Genomic DNA, 24140 nt, shown 5'->3' on the forward strand with positions numbered 1-24140 from the left:
AGCTTTACACATCCTGTTTTAAATTGATGGCTTTCCCTCCACTTTTCCTTTCTCCATTATTTTATTTTTTATGATTCTTGAAAGCCTAAGCTGTGTAAAAACATTTGTAGATGTGCAAGCCTGAGTATTCTAAACAAGTGAACTTTGAGTTTCCCACTGCTGCTAAGACAGCGGGGAGAACTCAGTTTGTGTCTGGTTGCAGCTTGGCCAGGGTCCCTGGCTCCCTCCTGTTAAAAGCTACAGTTGAACACAACAAAGAGCACGGAGGCAGCAGTCACAGAGAACTCCCCTCTCCAGGGTATATTTATGTGGAATTTCCTCATGTGTTAGCAACAACAAAGAAATATGGCTGAAAAGCAAAAATAAACCAAAATCCATTCTTGATGCCTTTGATGCAAGTACCCAATGCACGGAACAAATCCACAGGAATTATTCTCTGATGTGCTCCAAACCATGCTGAACCTGGATGTCAAAAGTCCAAAAGCTGGTCTCTAGGGGCTTTTTTTTAAACTATTAAAAACAACATTCTATATCTCCAACCATAGGTTCACACATCAACCACGTTCTTGAAAAAAATGACCTTTATTGACAAAATTCCAAACTATGAAAAAAATACAGGATTTAAAAGAAATCTCCATCTTGGCTGCACGCAATCTGGTTGACAACGAACCATCAGGAGAAATAGTTTAGGTGAACAGTCACTTGAGAATAGAGACAGCAAGAAGTCTAAGGTGGTAACCAAAGGGGGTTGGCAGCAGAGAGCTTCCTCCACAGCACTGGACTCCCTCGGCAAAGGCAAGCAAAGCAGAAGGGCTGGTGAGTCTCCACTCCTCTTCATGACAACCTGTCAATTTCTCAGCCTCTCGTGCTAAACTGGCAACGGCCAAGAGTGCCAATCACTTGTTGGCTTCCAGGCGGCCTTCAGACGAGCTCTGACTTCCCCAGAAAAGCTCCCTGTTCCAATATTAGAAAGTGAAACCTGGTGCAAGGCCAGCTCTGCCCTTGGCAGCTCCAGAAATCCAGGTGCATTTGTGTGTGAAGGCTAGCAAACATCCTGCTTTTCTACCCCTTTCTAAGAAACCAAGCTTGCAGCTATCCCTCAAATACAGACATGTTCCTTTTTAACAAGCTGGACCCTGAGTTCAGACACTGTGACCAATTTCCCACTCACCTTACGCTGCTTTCATGCTCCTCTTCTCAGCAGGGCTTCCGTCTGATTTCACACTATCTGCCCCGGGGTTGCAACTGGCTTTGCCTTTTTTGTGCGGCAAACGGAAACCTCTAAAAACCAGTTTCTAGTTGCAGCCCCGGGGCAGATAGTGTGAAATCAGACGGAAGCCCCGCTGAAAAGAGGAGCATGAGAGCGACATAAGGCAAATGGGAAATCAGTCAGTCATTCCTCCTGCCCCTGATAGGAACAAGCTATAGAATAATCATGCTCTGATAAAGTGCACTAAGCCACTTTTAAAGGGTTTTTTTTCCTCCCAGCATCCTGGGAATCCTCAGAGCATGTCCTGTTGGATCACACTTTGGGGCACATGCAAAGCGCTTTGCCTCATTTAGGCCAAGGGGAAAGGGGGAACAGAGCATGCTCACTGTAGTGCCCTTGCTGGGTTTGTGGACCCAAGAGCAGCCTTCGAAACAACCCAAGGTTTTGTGCTACAGAGACCAGCCAGGACTGTGAGCCGCTGCCATCTAGAACGGCTCCTCCCATCCTCATGATCAATAGTCCTGCTGCTGCCAGCTCAGGCAGAATCTTTATAAGGCAGTAGCAGGAACTGTGCAATGAACGGGATTGCTTCTGACTACGGGATGGGGTGGGGGAAAACCTTTGCTACACAAAAATCCCCAACAGTCAAAAAGCAGCATAGCAAGGAAGTGGGTGGGAGCAGCAATTCTCTCCAGGGTTGCTGGTTTTCAGCTCCTAGGGAGAGGAGGGTTATTTCTTCTCCATCAAAAATGCATTTCCCCCACCCACGGTCAGAACCAGGACTCCTCATTCTCTATATGAAGATCTCTGGATAGTTGTGCTGATGTGACCTAGGAAGATTCCACCCCCACCAGAGACAAGGGGAGTATTTGGGAGTGATATCCAAAGTCTTAGTGTGCCTGCCATGGCCCAGAAAAGCACTGCATTCCTCTCCTTCTCTTGCCCAAAAGGAAGACGGAAAGGGTGTGGGTTGGGGGAAAATAAGGCTTATTTCTTGCATTATATCTTTAAATAGTGTCCAAGCACAAAAAGGCACATAGTGGTGGCTTTAAGGCCCCATAAAAAGGGGGGAGGCAGAGGGTTTCTTCCGTTCAACCCTAGCCCCAACCCAACTCAAATTTTGGCAATGACAAACGCGTATTGCCCAATAACATGTTAGCTTAATACTGTTAGTGGATGGCACAACCCCAGCCTAAGGGGAGCCCTATCCAGAGCACCTGAAAGCTCTACAGGAACTTGCTGGTCCCAGACTTTGGGACAGGAGCAGAAGTGAAAGCCAATATCTGGTTCACTTCAAGGACATATGAAATGGCTTCAATATCATCTACTGTTAAGATAACACCTTAAAAACAACACTCCACCACACCCAGAATTCATGGGTCACTGTCCAACCCTTTAACAACAACCAAAGATACCTCCCACCACCCAAAAAAGCTCCAGGCTTGATTCTCAGTTGGGAAAGCTCAGTATTGAAATGTGCAAAAAAGGAGTCTCTTCCCCCAGAACCCACCATGGATAGAAATCCTTCTCCTTAGCTCCAGATGCAACAGAATTAAAGGGCAGAAGGGCTGAAAGGCTAGAGCTGGACTGGGTAATACTGACACTAGCCACAATAAGCCAGGTTCTAGAAAAGTATCCAAGAGCAAGTATGGACTCCCCCCCTTTCTGGGAAGCAAAGAACAGCCCCCCAACATGATCTACATGGAACGGACGGCTCTCCAAGAAAAGAAAAAGACGGTGGTCTGGCTCATACTGAGGAGTGCTTCTTTCCTTGACTGAGGGACACCCTTGTCAAGCATGGCTGGGGCATTTTCCGATGGCTTCCTTTCTCTAGTAGGCACTGGAGGCATGTCACGGCTGTGCCAAATAGCTATCTCTGGCTCTCCTGTCGCTTCTGGAGCACTTCCGTGACGTGGTCGATGTCTTCCTCTGGGACCTACAGGAGGGAGAAACAAGAATGGGCCCTTTGCAATAATCAGTGTGTACTTTTTTGTATTTCAGACCACCCTTTCATCTTCTCCTAAGCTGTGCCACTACCGTATGCTACAGTTACCAAGTTATTTCTCTATCTAAAATGGCATGCGGCTGCTTTTTAAAATTTATTTGGCCACCTTTAATAGCTCCCATGACATCTTAGGCATTATCAGCTTTCTGTTTCAGTGCTGAATCAGCAGCAGCCATTTGTTTTCTTTAAAAAATGGTTTTAAACGTTCAGTAGGATGTAGAAGGGCCAGTCCAATTGGAAGTGCAGGAACCTACTACAGAAAAGATTTCGGCTTGTCCTTAGAGGCTGGCCCTCTGTCATCCTCAAAACCAAGAAACTGACAACTCAATTCCTTCCTATTATTACACAAATGAATTCCACACTGGCTAGGTCAGCAGGAATGGGGGAGGGGATGGTGCCATTTATTGGAGGCAAGTACCTGGATGGCCAGTCAGATCTCAGAAGCTAAGCAGAGTCGGCCCTGGCTAGTAGTTGGATGGGTGACCTCCAGGGCCTTTTTTGTAGAAAAAGCCCAGCAGGAACTCATTTCCATATTAGGCCACAGCCCCGAATGTCACCTTTGTTTCACACAGGGCTTTTTTTAAAAGAAAAGGCCCAGCAGGAACTCATTTGCATATTAGGCCACTCCCCCTGACGCCAAGCCAGTCGAAACTTCCTTCCTGTGCATTCCTGCTCAAAAAAAGCCCTGGTGACCTCCAAAGAATATCAGGGTCATGACGCAGAAGCAGGCAATGGCAAAGCATCTCTGAACATCTCTTGCCTTGAAAACCCTACAGGGTTGGCCATAAGTTAACTGTGACTTGATGGCACTTTCCATTGCCAATAATTCTGATCCTTGTATAGTTCCCCACCACCAACAAAGACTGAGTTTATGAGTGACACAGAACTGAACCTAGACCAAGTCAATAAACTTTAACATAGCACTGACATAAGGAGGGCAGCGATAGAAATGGATGAGATTGTGTGTGTGCATGTGTTTGGGGTTTTGTGTGTGTGTAAAAAGTGCTGTCAGGTTGCAGCCAAGATATGGCACCCTCATAGAATTTTCAAGGCAAAAGGTTAACAGAGGTGGCTTGCCACTGCCTTCCTCTGTACAGCACCTCTGGCATTCCTTGGTGGACTCCTATTCAATTACTAACCAGGGCTGACCTTGCTTAGCTTCTGAACTCTGAAGAGATCCAGCTAGCCTGGGCCATTCAGGACAGAGCACTGGTATTCAGGGCAGCAGTTAAAGGCACCCAAGAAGAAGAGGCCAATAGCAGTTCTCCCAACATCTCCTTTTAGAGCACCTGGGAACTTTGTGAACAGCACAGCTGACTTACCAAGGCGTGGTCAAAGTTGAAGGTGCTGATGTAGTAAGCAGATATGTCAGCATCAGCCAGAGGCTCTGCAATCTGAGCCACGATCCCACATTCATCTGCAGAACAAACAGGAGAGAGGAAACTAAGCATGGGATCAATAAGCTCCCTTTTTCGGAGCAATTCCCTTTTAAGAACATAACAGAAGCCATGCTGGCCAATGGCCCATCCAGTCCAACACTATCACACAGTGGCAAAAAAAACCCCATGCACCATCAGGAGGTCCATCAGTGGGGCCAGGACACTAGAAGCCCACCCACTGTCCCCCCCACAAGCACCAAGAATACAGAGCATCACTGGAAATCTATACCTTGAGGCTAATAGCCACTGATGGACCTCTGCTCCATATGTTTATCCAATCCCCGCTTGAAGTTGTCTATGCTTGTAGCTGCCACCACCTCCTGTGGCAGTGAATTTCAAGTGTTAATCGCTCTTTGGGTGAAGAAGTACTTACTTTTATCCATTCTAACCCAACTGCTCAGCAATTTCATTGAGTGCCCATAAGTTCTTGTATTGTGAGAAAGGGAGAAGAGTACTTCCTTCTCAGCCTCTCTATCCCATGCATAATCATGTAACCTCTTATCATGTCACCCTTCAGTTGATGTTTCCCCAAGCTATAGAGCCCCAAGTGCTTTAATCTTTCTTCATAAAGTGTTCCAACCCTTTAATTCTTCTAGTTGCTGTTTTCTGCACTTTTTCCAATGCTAGAATATCTTTTTTGAGGTGTAGTGACTAGAATTGTACACAGTACTCCAAATGAGGCCACACCATCGATTTATACAAGGGCATTGTGATACTGGCTGATTTGTTTTCAATTCCCTTCCTAATAAACCCCAGCAGGAACAAATCCGGCTTTGCAAAGAAAGCAATGAAGTTACTACACCATGAGCATATAGCTGGATCAGCCAAATGCAGCTTAAACTAGGGGGGGGGGGGGGAACCAGGAAGAGTTTCCCTTGCCTGCTTACTTGGAGGATTCTTACCACTTAGAAGCCAAACACAACAACAGAGTTAAATCTAAGCTGAAAACAGTTTCCAAGAGTGATCATGTTGATCTTTAGCAGAAGAGCTAGGCCAGGGGTGGCCAAACTTGCTTAATGTAAGAGCCACACAGAATAAACATCAGATGTTTGAGAGCCACAAGACACGAACATCAGATATTTGAGAGCCAGAAGGAAGGGAGGGAGGAAAATAGATGGGGAGGGAGGGAAGGGGAGGTGGACAGAAAGCAACTTTAACCTTAAATGCATTCTCCAAGCTGCCGGCTGGGTTGCCTTGAAGAAGTGATTTAAAGGGACAAATCCCTTCTCCAAGCTGGCCAACTGGGCAGTGAAGGCTTCGAGAGCCACATAATGTGTGTGAAAGAGCCACATGCGGCTCCCGAGCCACAGTTCGGCCACCCCTGCGCTAGACTCAAATCCACTAGCACCTTTAAAACCAACAGCCAATGCTTCCTTCATCAGATACAAATTTTTATCTGACAAAGAGCACTGATTCCTGAAAGCTTATACTCCAAAAAATGTTTTGACTCTAAAGTGCTACTACTGGACTTGAGTACAGTTAATCTGAGGAATTTACTGCCACCAATAGGCTGTCCTTGGCTTAGACAGCTTTTAAAAGAGAGACTAGACAAACATATGGAGGAGAACCTACGAGAGGTTCAGAGGCTATTAATAAGGATAGCTAAGTAAAGCCTCCATATCCAGGAGTATATTGCTGATTATCAGTTATTCAGGAGCAGACAGCAGGGGATGACTGCTGGCTTTTGGCCTCTTCACATGGCTGGTCAAAGCATGAAAGGATGCTGGACTAATTAAGTCACAGGTCTGACTGTCATGGTTGTCCTTAAGCTGCTCAGAAGCATGTATGAAGCAAAGTGGACACTCTACTTCCACACAGCACCTGAATGCCTCACTTACTGGTACTATCACTCACCAGGAAAAACTGAGCTTAGAGACTGAACAGCTTGCACAGAACGCAAACATCCACTTACCAAAGCCCAAGGGCTGCCCGCCGATTCTCACCATCCTCCAGAGCTCCCCTGAGGAGCTGGTCAACAGGAGATCACTGGGAAATCTGGGAGAAGAAAAAGATTTGAGATTTGACACAGCTGGCTGGCACCTCCTTAAAGAGGAACATCTAAGCAGAATGAGATCTTTGCTACCCCAAAAGGATGCATGCTGCTCAGCAACGGCTACACTCAAACTGAGAACAGTATCCCACTGTCTTCCAGGGCACTGCAAAGGATTCTGGGTGTGCTGCTCACATGCACAGATATTGCAACCCCTAACCTCTGATAGGGTCGTTTAGTGTGGACAGCCTAGCTTTGCACCCAAGGGAAAGCATCAGCACTAGCCAAGCTGAACCTTTTGTGGTTTATGCTTTTCCAGCCAGCATTAATTGGCTGCCACCCAATTAAAGAACCCATAGCCACTTCATTGTATCAGTTGTTGTCAGTGACACTTATGAACCCACAGCAGTTCTAAGGGGAGAACAAACACAGCTCTGTGTGTGGGCTGAGTTGCAGCAGATGCCATCTTAGAAGAGGCCTTTCTTCCTGTTCATGAAGTGGGGTAGTGGTGGAGGAATGCCTCTTCAAAGAGGGTGCCTGCCAACCTCCATTTCTGTATTTTAATTAGGGAACTCTATGAAAATAACTGAAAGATTCTCTGCCCTTAATAATTGGTAGTTTAGATTTTAATCAATTAATCTGATGAATTGCAGCCTTTGATTATGCACACTGGGACAATTTCACACCAACACCCCCACAACAGCAAGGAAGCTACCAACAGCACAAAAGTAGGACATGCGGAAACCATATTTGTTTTGTTACTCAATTTCAAGAGGGTCACATTTCTGAGTAACTCTCTAGATATGCTTCCTGGTACGCTAAGCTGCCCATTCAGATGCAAAGTCCTCAACAGTTCACTAATATTTAAACACATGAATTTCACTTCAGTCAGCACTGAACAAGTTTACAAATTTACAGTATATTCAGCAACAGGATTTATTTTAATGGCAACTCCACAGGAGAAAATCCAGCCCTCAAGCCCTGCAAAACCTCCTTGTCCAGCTTAGCCTATACTTCGTCCTTCTTCCTGAACTGGGAAGCCATCCACTTTTAGGTCCACCCACAATTTGAGAACTACAAGGGGGGGGGTTATCTGCAGGCTTCTAAATTTTATGAACCAGTTTAAGTCGATTTTATCCTAACCTTTTTTATTTTTTATCAGTGTATGAAACTGTAAGGCTACGACCCTTTCTTAGCGAGCCAATATGGATGTGCTGTTATAATATCATACATAGACAGGGATATGCTTCTGTGAAATACTGCTATAACCACATCTAATATGACAAACTTCATCATCAGATCCAATCCAACACTAGCACCACTTCTACCAGCAGCATAATTTGGTCTTGCTGATACTGAACTTGCAGAATTGTATCACACACATCCCACACCCAAGTTGCAGAAACTTAGCTCCTCAGGTGACTTACGGATGGTACTTACTTCTTCTTGGTCTCAGCATCCATGACAATAGAAATATAGCCCTCTATCAATGAAAAGGCAAAGAAGGCAATGGAGTTGAGATCCTGGCTGCTGGAAACAGTTTCCTTTGGTGAACTGCAAATATATGGGTAAATTAAGTAGGCAAGCTGCCACAGCTGAAATGGAATGTACAGATTCCTCTGGTTTGCAAAGTTAGTTGCTGAGGCTGGGCTCACTGAGACATTATGATATATTGCCATCTCTAGTACGATATGTAGTTCCCTCCATAAAATCAGGCCTTCTCAACCACCACCATACCAAGTTTTCCGTAGCTGCAGGGAACCTTTCAGGGCATGCTGGGAGGAAGGGAGACAGGGAGGAGAGAGGAAGTACTCAGAATACACTTCCTAGATGTACTCCATTATTCTTTGCCAAACTCTGCCTTAGCCTAAGCTTTGGTGGAACACTCTGCCTGGCTGCTGGTTACGCTAAATGAAAGGTAAATCATTTTAGCTTTCATTATCAGGACCAGACTTGCAAGCTGCAAACATTCCTTGCAGATCAATGTGGGGAAGGAGAGGAAGTTCAGTGTTTTGCAAACCAAACCAAAGTCAGGCGATCCAAGCCACAAAGAAAACTACTGAACACCCCAAAGCACCTGATGGGGCTCCAACTGAAATGCAAAGCCCAGAGCTTTTTGTAGAAAAAGCCCAGCAGGAGCTCATTTGCATCTTAGGCCACACCACCTGGCCTGGGAGCATGTGGCGGCCACATGGCAGGTCAGGCCAGCTGGAGCTCTGGCCAGCCCAGATGGAGCTCCACTTCCGTGGGCTCTGGCAGAAAAAAAAGCCCTGGCAAAGCCAGACCCCATGGTCTGATCCAGACACTGCTTCACTACAGTATCTTCATGGTGCTCTTAGCAGCCCTCTGATGAGCAGAGAAACCCCAACAACAATGCAAAGGCACAGTCAGTTAGAGAGGCTGAGGCTTATCAATGCAGCCCCATAGTTATGGGCACAAGGAAAATGCAAGATGGGGGGCAGCACCCTCCAGAAGCCCCAATAAGGCAGCACCTGGCCACAGGCATGCAGTGAACAAAATACAGCTCACTGTAACTTATTTCCTTAGGAAAGAACCATTTGGAATCCTTCCTGGTTGGCCTCAAAACTGGGCCAAATTAATTCTCCACCACTTGATCAGGGAAGGGCGGGATAAAACTAACTAACATTCAGGACACTGGCTGTGTAGCAGGGAATGGGTGGGGCCTCACCTATTCCAAAGGAAGAAGACTTCTGCAAAGCCTCTTTCTTACCTGTGGGAGTAGAAGAGGACATCAATGAGAATGGTGGCGATGGCTGGCAAGGAGTCAGGAGCAACACTCAGAATGCAGAACCTGTTTTGAGGGCTCTGGACTGGGTGGACAGTGGAGTTCACTGCTAGAATGACAGCGGGAGAGAGAGAAATCAAAAAACCCCAATACTAAAACAACCAGAGACTCGCAAGAGAGACTGGTGGAGTCCTAACAGTGATGGATATGTGTGTGCCAGAAGAACATAGAAAGAGTGCAAGGAAAAGGAAGCAGAATGGCAAAAGGGGAGATTACTTCTACAGAGAGAGAGGAAGGAAGAAGCAGAACAGCAGCAGCTGTACTCCCCTCCCCCCATTATAAGAGCAGCCATCCCCTGTGCACAATATACAAGCATCTAAATTCATCTGCAGCAGTGCATTCCAACAACAGAAGCCTTGGAACCCAAATGCAGGGCCAGTGTGAACAAGTACAGCACACTTGTATAAGAGTATATATGGGGATCCCATCCCCGTGATGCAAAAAGTGCACACTCTGCCTCCGTGGCCATGCCCCAGTGATGGGGAACAGGGTGTATATGTGCAGGCACATATACACACAGTTCTGACGTGTACAGGACCAAGCGAGGTGGCAGTTTCAAGTGAGAAGATGTGTTAGCCTGTGGTAGTGGAGGAAAATTCCAAGTCTAGTAGCACTTAAAAGACCAATAACATTTTTCAGGGTATAAGCTTTCATGGCTCAAAGCTCATATTGTCAACAAAGGCAGACCAGGGAACGTGATTTACTGTGCTCATAACCTACTACTTGGGAATGGCAACCATTGTCACTTGGAAACAAGGACGCATTACCCAGGAACTGGTGCTGCACCTAATACACTCACCTTGTTTGGGCTTCAGGAAACCATTGCTTGCCTCATCACAGTTTGCAGGGACTGGCTCCCCATTCACCTCCTTGTAAATATCAAACTCGCCTTCCAGTGTGTGAATCACAACAGGCAAATCTTTCTCCCGCACCTGAAAGAGAGATCAAATGTCACTGCTAGATCTGAAGCGTACTTGGTAATGAGAAGGGCAGCGCTGCATCTGTACAAAGCCTGTGGCCTCCCTAGACCCAAGCCTGCAGCCATGACAACTGGTACTGAGTGCGGAATTCAGTGTCTTGAGAACTGCAGGGGGTGGTTGGGGATTTTCAAGTGGTCAGAAATCCTAAAGCTTGTGAAGACTGGTCATGCATGTTCAAGCCATGTCTGATAAAATCTGAAGAGGACCTGGCTGACACATACAAGAGAATGAAACAGCTGAATGGATTGTACCTGTTCATACTGAAGGAACTGGATTCCTTTTCCTTTTCATAAAGCATATTTCTATGCAAATAGAAAGCACTCCTTTTCATAAAGAATAGTTCTATGCAAATAGAAAACTAGGAGAGCGGGAAGAAATGTTCTGCCACACATCCCCACACACAGTGCTTATTGTGCTGGTTTTCTATTTGTGGGGACCTGTTTACATAGATGAACACTCTAAAATGCAATCTTCCACCTGCAGTATAAACTGGTTAAAAGGTAAAGGTAGTCCCCTGTGCAAGCACCGAGTCATTACCAACCCATGGGGTGACATGTTTTCTTGGCAGACTTTTTACAGGGAGGTTTGCCATTGCCTTCCCCAGTCATCTACGCTTTACCCCCAGCAAGCTGGGTACTCATTCTACTGACCTGGGAAGGGTGGAAGGCTGAGTCAACCTTGAGTCGGCTTTCTGAACCCAGCTTCCACCGGGATCGAACTCAGGTCGTGTGCAGAGTTTGGACTTCAGTACTGCAGCTTACCACTCTGCACCAAGTGGTTCAGTCCACCTTATTCTGATGCATGTGCAAACCAGGCTTTAGACAGGAGGAGGGAAGCTGAGCAGGCCTTTCAGCCATCCTATAGAGCAGAGATGTAAGATGCCCAGTCTTCTCCACTGCCACAGCAGTCTCTTCAGATGACAAGAGGTCCTCTGAAGCCCCCAGATTTTCAAGGTTCAGGCCCTTCTAAGTGCTCTGCAGGCTGCCCCTAGGATTTTGTGACAGCAACCACTCGCGAGCCCTACCCCCAGTCAGCCAACAGACCAGAAACTACCTGGAAAGCCCTGTAGCCTATCGGCACCTTCCTATGACCTGGAGCTGCTGCAGGATCCCACACCCATAGAGCTTCCCCACCTTGAACCTCAGGATCAGAGAAGAAGCAACTCCAGGACAGAGACAGGGGATCTGCCTCTCTCCGGAAAAGGATGAGTTGTAGCAGCTCTTGACAGCAGCTGAGACTTTAACCTGATCATAAGAAAGGGCGGGGATCCCACTTTCTTATACAAGCCTGCAAAGGTTTAGAAGCTTTACTGGTTCAACAGCTTGCTGTCGTTGCCTCCATACCCTTCCTTGTGCCTATTCTGCCTTCCGCCTGCCTGCCTGGATTCGTGTCTGCCGCTGCCTGTTGGCTGCAAAACAGGACATCCACAACTTGAAGCAGCGGTTATGCAAAGGAATCAAACAGCCTTGGAAAGTGCCTGCAAAAGTTGCTACTTTTTACTACTGATTGCTTCCTCATTGGTTGTTGCCTAACAGCGGCCTATGAGAATCAAATGCTCTGATTAACAAAAGCCCACTAGTCTTAAATGTTGTAAGTGACCTTACAAGGGCTTCTTTATAAATCTGATCTGTTAAAAAATGTGTATAACTTTCTGCCACCAGCCTCAGGAGCTAAGTTCAATCTTAAGAAAATGTAGTTATCTTAGAACACAACTTCTTTTGTTTTGTTTGTAAATGAACTCTGATTCTCCAGCTCCATAATGACAGAAAGAAGATGGATTTATACCCTGCCCTTTACTCTGAATCTCAGAACGGCTTACAATCTCTTTTATCTCCCCCCTAAACAGACAGCCTGCAACTGCGAGATGGGTGGGATTGAAAGAACTCACAGAAACTGCCCTTTCAAGGACAGCTCTGTGATAGCTATGGCTGACTGAAGGCCATTCCAGCAGCTGCAAGTGGAGGAGTGAGGAACCAAACCTGGTTCTCCCAGTTAAGAGTTCGTACACTTAACCACTACACCAAACTGGCTCTTCAGACTGGTTTATTACAGGATCAGTTCTCCCCCCCCCCAGACTGCATCCATCAACAGCTGGGTCTCAGCACAGCTGGAATGTGAGCCTTGGCACCTCCTCCTCCCCCCCATTTCCTCCTCTGCCCCACCCTCCACAGCCTTGCCACCCGCCCCCACACAGCCTCACCTCCCCGTTTTTACCACTTTAAGGCCAGGGAAGGTGAAGCGCCTTCCAGACTGACCTTCCCGCCACAGATCAGCTGATCCAATCAGCTGGGAAAACCACGGCAGTGCAGCTGTTTCAGCGATTGCTCACCACTGTTGCTGCGGTTTCCCCCACTGATTGGATCAGCTGATCAGCAGGGCGTGGGGGAGGTCAGCCTGGAAAGCACTTTATGGCACCTTCCCCGGCCTTAAAGTGGTATAAACGGGGGACTGCGAGGCTGCATGGGGGGGGGGGTCGGCAGTGGCTGCACAGCCCACTTGGGAACAGGCCAGACTGGTCCGTGGCCTGGGGGTTGGGGACCCCTGGTCTAGATCTTCCAGCTGGGGTCCAGCATCTTAGAAAACGTTAACTAATCTGACAGTGTTCCAAAGAAGGGGGTCTGAAGTCCATACGCTCCCATCTCATGAGTTTTAATAGATGCTTATAAGTAATCAATTAACAGTACAAAAATATTTTCCTGATCCAGGGACTTTGCCAGAAATGGAGGACAGGAATGTTTTGATTAAACACACAGTTCAGCCCTAAAAACCCCTTAGTATTCAGTGAGAACAAGTTAACTATTTGCTAGGCTAAAGGAAATGCACAGAAACCAGAATAAACTCAAAGGTTATGCAGACACATCCCCTCACATTGCTTATCCTCTAGGCAAAAGCCACCCCAAAACATCTGAGGCTCACCAAAATGAAATCAGTCTGGTAGGTGGAGAGCATCAGTACCGAGACATTGTGCTCTGCCAATGGTGCAATGACTGACTTGGCAATTTTGGTGACGCCGATGGGCTGGAGGTTAGCGGAAGAGCTGCCGTTGGACAAGACGTTGAGCACCAGCCAGGTGGAATCCACCACTTGCAAGAAGTCGGATGGGGGTAGCTCTGGAAGGAAAAGAAAAATGGTGGTGAGGCAAGAAACTGATGACCCCACTGTCCAAGACAGAACAGCCACACTCCAGCAGATGTCTCAGGCCATAAGTCAGGAAGCACTATATCAAACAGTCATGAGTAGTTTATCCACAGCTGATTTATCCACTTGATTAAGGCTCAAATCAATCTGTGCACACAGGAACTCCATCTGTTCAAAGTGATGGACACATGTCATGATGTAAACATATCTCAAGAGACCTCATCTTAGAAGTAATATTCCCTCACATGTAAGAGAGGAGGGAGACCTCTCTAAAACAATGCCTGTCACCCAGTTTTTTTTGGAAAATGTTTGTAGTATTAAGACTTAAAAAAAAAAATCTAGCGCCAAATCAGCTAGCCACCTTTTTAAAAGTATAACAGTTTTAACTAATAAACATTGCAGATTCACTGGAAGGTCAATCTGTTCTCCAGACAGTCACAGAGCAGGTGGTAAATTACTGGTTTCCTCATAACAAGATACCTAGGGTCATCTAGTTGTAGGGAACTTCATGGTCATGTGCTGAAACATGACAAGTAAAATCCACTGAGGTACAGCCAACCCATGCCTTACAACCTTGAACGCATATCTCCCTTTTATGATGGGAATGTGTTTTACCTTATGGATTAAATGGTGGATAAATCTTCAGTGGAAAGCATCTCTGCTAATGCCTTCTTCATGTGTTCACATTTGGACAAAGGCTTCTTTCTATCTGTGTGCTCCTCAGTGTGAACAGCAACAGAGGCCAGGCAGAGTTCTCGCCTTAACTCTCCTCAGACACTCTCATTTGCCTGCTTCATGGCTCTTGGGTGAGAGCAAACAACTGAGAAGCTTAAAAACAGTGCTCTGACTGGATGGAGTGAAAGAGGTGTGGCTGAGGGGCACAGTCAGGAGAGGGCTATGCAAAGGCCTCTGCTATTTATATTGGAATGGAAGGAGTTAAAGAGCCCTTTGGTTACAACTTGGCTCATGTTGTGGAGTGAACAGGAGGACGGAGCTAATGTCACTGGCCCTCTGAACAGAGAAAGATAAAAAACCCCAGTTGCTAACATGCCTTAGCACACAGGCGTGCTCAACACTTCAGACGCCAACAGGCAGAATGCAATGGTTATGAATCCACTGGATGGCCCCAGTTCAAATCTCAGTTCAGTCATGAATGCACTGGGCTGCTTTTAAGAAAGCCACCACTTTGGTGTGCCAATCCCTCAGCACTAAATTAAATGCAGCCTGTTCCATCCACCTGGGATTGGAGTTTCTAGATGGAGAGCCAACTCAGCCCAGGGTGTCAGTGCATCAGATTAGAGGAGCTGTGGGTTCAAATCCTCTCCTGCAGCCAGCAAACTCTGGCCCAACCATTCGCCATTTTGGGATCTTTAGAGGAAGGCAGGATAAAAATCAGACATATGCAGAAAATTCATCCTTTTCACAACTCATCAGATTTATATTTTTAACCTCACTTTGCAGTTAAAACCTGGATTTCAAAAACACCTTGCATGAATCAGAATCTGATATCAACAAGAATTTAAGATGAACACAACATGATCCCTCAGGGAAGCAAGTGCAGCTGGATCCAGGCATGATGGAGGGACAGTTGGCTGCCTCTTGCCTGAGAGGAATTTCTCAGCACAAGCCAGATCCAAACAAGGAGAATCCTTCCCCCAAGGAGCTCAAGTACACAGATAGACCCCTTTTTATTAGAAGAACAGGATGGTCAAGAATGGACCATGATCTCCCAAGTAAGTTCTGTGGCTGAATGGGCAGCTGAACTCAAGGCTCCACATGCTAAGTCTATCCCTCTCTTATAGTGGCTCTACACAGCTACAACATGGCTCTTCACATTGATATGTGAGGTGAGTAATTACTCTGTCTATTGGCACCACCAATATTCTCCATTAGAATAAACAGGCCCTTTTATTCCAAGGAAACAGGATGGAGCCATTCACAAGAACAATGACTACTCAGACTTGGGGGATTGGTAGGGAGCCTGGGAACCACTTGAATGTCAAGAGAAATAAAATACTAAAAGTACAGAGAGCTCACAGGGCATTTCATAGCAAAAGGAACCAGAGCAGCTTCACTGGCCTCTGTTTTCAGGGCCTACCAGAACCGCAGTGCTGGAGAACACAGCTTAAAATAACATCTCTCAAGGAAATCTCCCCATTACTCTCCCTGGCCAATGCAGCTCCATGGATTTTGTAACAATTGCTGGTAAAAAACAGAAAGGCTAGTAGCTTGCCAGAATGGGGCCACACCCATGAACAAACGTATTGTGGCCTAGTGCTAATGTTTCGGAGGGGAGAGACCTTCAGGCCAAATTTGCCTCAACACCCTCAGAATGACCACACCAAGCAAATAGCCACCAACTGCCAGCTTTAATCAAGCAATTCTTAATGCTCTCAGATGCCTGAAAAGTCTGGCTTAAGATGGAACTGTGCAAAGATGACCTGAATTCTGCAGACTTCAAAAACTAGAGGCCTGCACCTATAGAACTGACCAGTAGTTTGAATCATTGTGGGAAATTCAGCTTCCTCCCAACCCAGGCCTCCCCAGTCTCTGGGGTTACAACAGAAAACAAATGTTATGATTCCCTGATAGGGTCTGGTACACCCTACACCATCTTCACTAATCCCCAGGCTGGCTCATTCCTACCAATGTGCAGGGCTGAGGCCCTGTTCTCCAGTTTCACCCCAATCTTGTTTCTATGATCTGTTTCCTCAGGTTCTAGCTTTTCAGGCCCTTTTCTTTATCTACTCTGGCATTTGGCTAGGCTGCCTTATTCACAGCATACAGCTTAACCACTTCTTGCCTCAACCTGCTTCCTCTGCCTATTCCCTCCAACCTTATTCTACCTCTTCCTTGTCATTCTCTCAGCTGCCTCCCTTCTGGGCTCCTGTACATTCTAAAGGCACTTCCCAATGCTCAGGCTTCCATGTGAAACTTTAATCCCAGCTAAACAGACACATCCTCCTTCCCTCACAGAGTCTGTACTGCAGACTATTAAGTTTCTTGAGCACATCAACATTCTATACTACTCCACTAGTATACCTCAGCTAACATCACTGTCTTAACCACCAGAAGAACAACATAATATAAATTAGGCAAACTGATGTGGTTTGTCTTATTCCACCACCCACAGACCCGGCGCTAGAGGTTCTGCCGCCCCAGGCAGAACCCTGTGCTCCCGCCCCCCGGACGCTAACCGTGTACACAAAGTGCACCACACATGCTTGGCCGGCCCTTCCCCCAGCCCTCTGCCTCTTCAGAGGGAGCTGGCTGGGCAACAGATGCCCGCACACTTTTTCCTGAGTTCCGCAGGCTGAGTTTCGGAACGCAGGAACAACCCCGCAGGCGGCTGTTGCCCATCCAGCTCTTCAGAGGGAGCTGGCTGGGCAATGGCCACCTCCTATGCTTTTTCCTGCGTTTCAGAATGCAGGAAGAAATGTGTGGGCAGCCGCTGCCCAGCCAGCTGTCTCTGAAGCGAACTCCCTCAGCGCGAACGGGGACAGGAGGGCCCTGACCATCCAATCTCAAAGGAAAAAAAGAATGAAGTGGATTGTTTGGATCCATTCCAGTCTAGCTATGGAACTGAAACAACCTTGGTTGCCCTGATGGATAACCTGCACCAGGAGATGGACAGCAGAAGTGTGATCCTATTAATTCTCCTGGACCTCTTAGCAGCCTTTGGCACCACAGATTGTTATATCCTTGTAGATCACCTTGTGGCACTGGGACTGAGGGGCATCATTTTGTGCTGGTTGCAGCTGTACCTAGAGGCAGCTTTGAGATGGCTGACAGTCAGAGCTTTTTTTGAGCAGGAGTGCAGTTCTGGCTGGCTTGGTGTCAGGGGGCGTGGCATAATATGCAAATGAGTTCCTGCTGCAGTTTTTCCACAAAAAGCCGCGTGAAACAATGGTGCTGTCAAGGGGTGTGGCCTAATATGCAAATAAGTTCCTGCTGGGCCTTTTCTATTAAAGAAGTCTGATGACAGTTAACAAGCTGAAAATTCTGACAAAAAAGGAGGTAGTTTTGGTATGTGGCCGGGGGTGGGGTGCTTCTACTCCAGAAATTGGATTGTCTCCTGTTTCAGATGGGGTTACCCCTCCCCCAAAAGGAGCAAGTTCACAGGATGAGGGTGCTGCTGGACCTGTGTCTCCTGTTGAATAAACAGAGGCAGAGATGGCTAGGGACAAAGCTGCTGCCTTTCCTGGGTAGAAAAAATCTTGCCCTTTTGGTGAATACCCTGGTAACTTCTTGATTACTGCAATGCACTCTTTGTGGGGCTGCCCTTGAAGACTATCTACTTTGTAGCCAGAATACTCACTGGAGTAGGTCACAGGGACCATATCATGCCAGTTGGTCCATCTATGCTGACTCTCAATTTGCTTTCTGTCCACTTCAAGGTGCTGGTATTGATCTTTAAAGTACTCCATGGCTTGAAGTCAGCATAACTTAAGGCCCACCTACTCCCATATGAACCTACCAGACCTCCCCAGTCATCTTTGAAGGGTCTGCTTTTGGTATGCCATCTGAGGCCAGAAATCCTTCTTGGTTGTGGCACCAGAACTCCCTCCCGAGGAAGTTATCTGCCTCTTATCTTTACTTACCACTAGTGGGTGAAGACCTGCTTTGTTTGGTGTTGCCTCACTAGCTCTTCCTTCCTGTTTGTATGCTTATGTGTTTTGTTTGTTCTAAATATTTTATATATTAGCGCATAAACACTGTTTTACATGCTTGACATGTTTTAATGTTTGCTTCCTTGGGGGCTCTGAGTTGGGTCAAAAGGCAGGGTAGAAAAGTTTTAAATAAACACATAAATAAAACAAATAAATTATTCTGCATAATAGTCACAGGGAGGGGCCACTGAGTCAAGCAAGGCAAGAACAACCCTGCAACCACAGGAAATGCCGTTCACTCACTCATCTGGGCCCTGTGATTTATTTAAAGCAATTTAAAATATGTATCTTGGATCCCCTGGTGGAATGCTTCAAAACGTGGAAGCAAATCTGCAAAGCTGTACAGGCTAGAATCTTTTTACTGAAAGCAGATTCTTAGGAATTGGCTTCTAGGATCAGCCCCAGTAGGGCCACTGGAACAGCACTCACAAGAGAGCATTTGGCTCCACAGTCAGCGGTGGGGCAACACTTACTATGCTGGGGCCTGGAACATTCAGTTCTCTGCTTCTGCTGACACCGTCTCCAAGCCCTAGCCAAGGACAACCATTTTATGTGATCTGCATCTCTAGTAAGATGGAGGCAGCCTACTGTGCAGCTGGAACAAATCAAGTCAGAAGTTCAATCAGCCAGTTGCCTGGGGCTGCAGCTTAGTAACAGAGACCAGGCAATTGCTCAAAGAAGCTCCCTGGCTCAGGCCCTAGCATTTCTAGTTTGAAATGAAAAAAGGAAACAAGGGTAGCAAAGACCCCTGGCCAAGACCTTGGACAGCAACTACCAGAAGCAGATGCCTGAACTGACTGTCTGTCTGTGTCTATAAACTGTTTACTTCCATTTCAGTGCATCTGAGGAAGTGTTCTTGGACATGAAAGCTCACACCTCGAATAAAACTTTGTTGGTCTTAAAGGTGCCACTGGCCTCTTTGTTTTACTGTTCAGACCAACATGGCTACCCACCTGGCTCAGCCTTATGCGGTTTGAGACAAGCATACCTTAAGGACTACTAATGCCCATACAAAACTACTTGACCACTACAATCTTCTAAGGCCCAGCTTTGGGTGCCCTGGCCCTCTGAGTTTAGGCAGCTGGCAACATGGGAGAGGGCCTTCTTTGTTGTGGCACCAAAACTTCATAGTGGAGCAGCTCTGAGCTCAGGCCTGCCAGCTGCATCATGCACACCTTGGGTTGCTATACTGGTCAGATTCAGCCACGATTGCAGGACAGTCAACCAGAATAGAATAACCTCAAGTGAAGCAAAGGCCTCATGGCTCCTCTGCATTCTAGAGGCACTTACCAGTGCTCAACATCCCATGTGAATCTTTAATCTAATCCCAGCCAAACTAAGGAGGAAGAAGAGGAGAGATGGTTTTTAAGCCTTGCTTTCCTCTACCCTAGGGAATCTCAAAGTGGCTTGTGATCATCTCCCTTTATCTCCCCACAACAAGCACCTTGTGAGGTAGGTGGGGCTGAGAGAGTTCTGAGAGAACTGTGACTGGCCCAAGGTCACCCAGCAGGCTTCACGTGGAGAAGGAGTGGGAATCAAACCCAGTTCTCCAGATTAGAGTCTGCCGCTCTAACCCAGTACTCCAAGCTGGCTCTGGACTGCAGGCGATTCAGTTTCCTGAGCAGAGCAACATTCCATACTATCACATTAGTATATCTCAGCTAACACTACAGCCTTAAACACAAAAATAGCAACACAATATAGATTAGGCAAACTGGTATTGTGTGTCTTGGTCTACCCTTTTGCTTGAGAACGGCACAAAAAACCCCCACAACACCCCTCCTTCCAAAGGCTGTGCTTCCGTCTGCTCTGAAAACGTTCTGCCAAACCCATTCTGGAGGGGAGCCAAAAGCCGGTTACACAAAAGCTGCCGTTGTCAGCACTGACTGAGCAGCCCCTGTGTCACTTCCTATCTCTCTTCCTCTGGCCCTGCCCTTGCCCCCATGGGATAAACAAACAGATTCACAATACCAACATCTGCTGTGCATCTGTTCCCTGCTGGTCTTGGAAGGGGCTAGCAATGCCTTGCCCCCTTGACAGAGATCCCTGGACAAGGACAAACAAGAGCTTCCCCAGAAAGTTCCACAGCAGCTTTTGATACCCACAGCCCTTTCCCCACCCCTGGGTTAAAACTGAAAGCAACCTTTGCTCTTATCCTCAAAGAGACAGAGGAATAGATTCCTTGCCACCTGCAGGAACAACACACAGGCTTATCTGCAACTGCAGGGTAGCCTGGTTAATAACACTGCCATCTGCCATTCCACACTCTCCTGTGGCCTCTCATTAAGGTTCAGGGATGGAACTGTGCTGTCTGGACAGAGATTCTTTCCATTTCCTCTATACTTACCCACTGTAATACAGAATCCTTACCCTTTCTTCTGTTATTATTTCCCTAATAAAGTAAGGGTAGAAGGGAAATCAGTATTCTGTGGGCCCTTCCTACTCAGGCAGTCATGGAGTGCTGGATTCAGGTGTCTTATGGCACACTACCTGGGAATCGCAGTGCAAAACAAAGTTTCAAGGTTCCAGTTCCCCAATAAAGGGCAAACCTCCTTATCTGCCCAAAGGAACCTCTGCAGCAACATTAAAGTGAATCACAGGAACATACAGCATGTTAGACAGACCGGGAGGGGGGTGAGGGCTGAAATTCCTTGGTCACCTATCCTGCTCAATAGTGTTTGCCAACATCCAGGAATCTAACTATTTTTCCAGTTCATTCAAGGAGACTTTGGGTAAGCCACTTCAGAGGGCTCAGGCGGCAGGCCCTAGCAAAGAATTTTTAGTACAGCTACTTCAAATTTTTAGTACAGCTACTTCAAAAGTTAACCCTTTCCTGGAGTTTCAAAAACAAACAAAAACAACAACTCTTATCTTCTCATTCATATATATACACTATGGCAAATAGCTCGCTCTGAAATGACCAACGTTTTCCAAATTCTCACAGTTCTGGACATCAGGTGGAGAGATCCAATTTCCTAGCAGACAGTATGAATGTTAACAAAATTGGCAGCGCTGCTTACAAAAGATGAAGGCTGTTTTACAGCTTAGGTACAACCCAGCAACCAGCCTGCAGAGGGAGGAACAGGGCTGTGAACCGAGTCAGCTAACTTTTGCTGTTGCAACACAGCAAAAATATGGTCCTTCCTGACTGTCCCCTCAAACTCTGATTCATGCTATATTCACCTCTCCCCTTAGCAGCCACAACCTACTCTGTTTTGATCTTCTCTTACCTTGGCCCCCTGTCTTCTACACAGGACTGTGTGACCAAAAATCACTCACATCTCCCCACTGTCCTGACTAGGCAACATCCCTCCTCAAGTCCCTTCACTGCCTGTTCCTGATCTGGTACAAAAGCCTTCAAAGCCCACCACAGCCTCATCTCCCACTGCCTCATTCTCCACTCTGATATTCCAATATAACTTGATGATCTTTACTCCTTTCATCACTCTTAGGCATCGAAGTTCTTAAGCTGCTTCAAATGACTCAACCCCTTTCTCCCTTGCTGCCCCTTCGACCTGGGATTTGCCCCCCCAGAATGCCTGCACGGACTCAATTCCTCTCCCTTCCATCAAATCACCTCCTCAAAACTGTTTCTGTTAAGTTCTTCCCCAGTTTATTACCACCTCTCTTATTTCAAATTTTAGGTTGTATGTTCCTTGGGACAGGGATTTGTCATACTCTAAAGCTCTAGAAACACTTATCACCACCACCATGATAACATGTTCTGGGTGTAAAGAGAAGTTCCTTTCCTAGCACTTGGTGCAACCAAGCCTGCATACAATATGAAGGTCTTTTCATATGAAGGTCAAGTTGGTATGGCACAGTCTCCTACTTGGGTAAGAAATAGCCTGGTTAAACTTTGATCGTAAAAAGGAGAGTTTCAAATGTGGGAAGGAGCTGGAAAGAAGAGGACTCCAAGAGTGCGCTGTTACCTCCAAGGACCTCCCTGTTTGTCAAAAACTAACATTCATAAGCAATTCCCATTTGCAGAATTAAGACTCAACAGCCTCAGCTTTCTTATGTTCCATGAAAATCCTGGGCACAGTGTTCTGTGATCTCATTCACTCACCATCATCAGCAACAGTCTCCCCATCTTTCTTTGCGGGAAGTTTTTTGGAGAGCAAGTGAGGAGCAGAAAGAAAAAGGAACCAGTATAAGGAATCAAAACCTCCTGATTCAGGTCCAATAAGATTTAGGACTTGAGTTTCTTTCCAGCAGCTTGTGCTGTCCTTTAACAGGAAGCCACAGAGAAGAGAAGACGGAAACAAACCCAACCCAGGAAGAGCTCTGCTTTAGTGGCACAGGCCAGGGAGGGCGTCTTCTCTAAGACGAAGTTCCTTGTCTTGTGCTGCGTGAGCTGGGACGGCACAACTGTTAGGTGGATGTATACGGGCCCTCCCAAGGGATTCTTCCCAAATAACTTGCAATGCCCAAATGAGGTCGTATGACTGCATACTGTTCCAATGTGGCCACCGACAGAACAGGGTGAGTGTCATGTACTGACAGATTTTACTGCAACGCCAAATCAGATGACATTTGGTGGAAGATAAATCGTTTCAACAGATCTGGCTGTGCTTGTTCTGGTTCTCTCTGCTTTTTAATCTATGCATGGCGTCTGCAATTTAGACTGGTATATTTGTGTCCTTGCAAGCTGGTCGCTGCATTCTAAGTTGCTTTCAGTCTGAGCAGAGGTGGGATAAAAATGTTTTAAGTAAATCTTAAGGACATTAGCTTCACCTTTTCCTGTGGCTTGGAGGTGCCTGGGGTAGAATGGGGGGGGGGGGAGAAAGGACCCACTTCTGGCTTCAGTGCCACCCCCACCCCTTTGAAACCCTGGATGGTGAGTGGCCATGCTGGGATGCTGCAAGTTAGGAATTCCAGCTCCACCTATGCACTCCAGCTGGTCAGTGGAGACATGTCCCATGAGCAGGACTGTGGCCAGGCACACTGGAGATAGTGCCAAAGGGAGCACGAGCTGCAGGGAAGAGATGAGAGATCTCTTGCAAAGCCACACAGCCCCACAAGACAGGAGGGAGGGAGGTGGGGCACACAGAGGCTGTGAGGTACTATTTAAATCCACACAGCCCTGAGCTGAGGAGCTAGTAGTAGTAGGCCCAAGGCTAGAGAAAGAGAGAGAGAGAGAGCCCACCAAGGGGAATGAGTAGGAGGACAAGGTACACCTAAACCTGTTTCCTGAAGCCCTGGGAGAGGAACTAGATCGAAACCAGAACCGAAGACAACCTCTGCACACACCTGGAGGACAAGGGGAAGCCCTGGGTGATGCTTTAACCTCCCTCCTCTCTCAGCTCCCAGGATGTCCCTGGGCTCAAGTTAAACATGCTGGAGAAAAGAGGAGAATGAAACATCCACCACCCCAGCAAGATTCTCTCTAAAAACACACATCTCACCATGGGGCACTGCCTTTCTTCCTCCTCCCTTCTTGGATTTTTGCTTGGAACCAAGAGGCATACTTCAACATATGGGGACTGCAGATCGGTCCTAGGAGTCAGTCAGCTACTGGCAGCATCCGGGTGCTGTTGGGACTATCCCTCTCTTCTTCTCTCCCTTAAATTAATGTTTTAGGAGGGTTAGAAGAAGTGACCTTAGAAGAGAGGGCCAGATCATCCTTCTTATCAAAGACTCAGAACAAATCCATCCATAGAGAGATTCAGCATGTGTTGGGGGCGAAGAAAACAATCTTTAAACTGCGATACAATTTAAACAAATAGCAAGAGAGGCAAATAACTGAGAAAGCATGTCATCCATACCTTTAAAGCCTTCTTCGTCTAATATAACAGTATAGTCTTCAGGAGTCTCCGTTAAGCTGAAAAATTTGCACCTAGGAAAACAGCAAAATCAGAGTTAAGACACTTGCCAGTGTTGAAAATACCTGCTAGCTTTC

At 46.8% G+C, this 24140-nt stretch overlaps 1 protein-coding gene across 2 annotated transcripts in view; it reads right to left on the minus strand.

The window, feature by feature from the left end:
• Positions 1-569: 569 nt before the first annotated feature.
• CASTOR1 (cytosolic arginine sensor for mTORC1 subunit 1) overlaps positions 570-24140 on the minus strand; it is a 30439-nt gene continuing 6868 nt past the window's right edge. The window contains exons 2-9 of one of the 2 annotated variants that reach the window (XM_060249570.1): positions 24007-24077; positions 13347-13540; positions 10250-10382; positions 9376-9499; positions 8085-8198; positions 6567-6649; positions 4538-4632; positions 570-3146 (exon numbers count right to left, since the gene is read on the minus strand). In XM_060249570.1, coding sequence (XP_060105553.1) covers positions 3081-3146; positions 4538-4632; positions 6567-6649; positions 8085-8198; positions 9376-9499; positions 10250-10382; positions 13347-13540; positions 24007-24077 — 880 coding nt within the window. In that variant the 3' untranslated portion in view covers positions 570-3080. The remainder of the gene's footprint in view (positions 3147-4537; positions 4633-6566; positions 6650-8084; positions 8199-9375; positions 9500-10249; positions 10383-13346; positions 13541-24006; positions 24078-24140) is intronic. The other variant, XM_060249571.1, reaches the window with a different exon arrangement.

The sequence above is a fragment of the Heteronotia binoei genome, chromosome 11 (genome assembly GCF_032191835.1).
Source record: "Heteronotia binoei isolate CCM8104 ecotype False Entrance Well chromosome 11, APGP_CSIRO_Hbin_v1, whole genome shotgun sequence".
Lineage (NCBI taxonomy): Eukaryota > Metazoa > Chordata > Lepidosauria > Squamata > Gekkonidae > Heteronotia > Heteronotia binoei.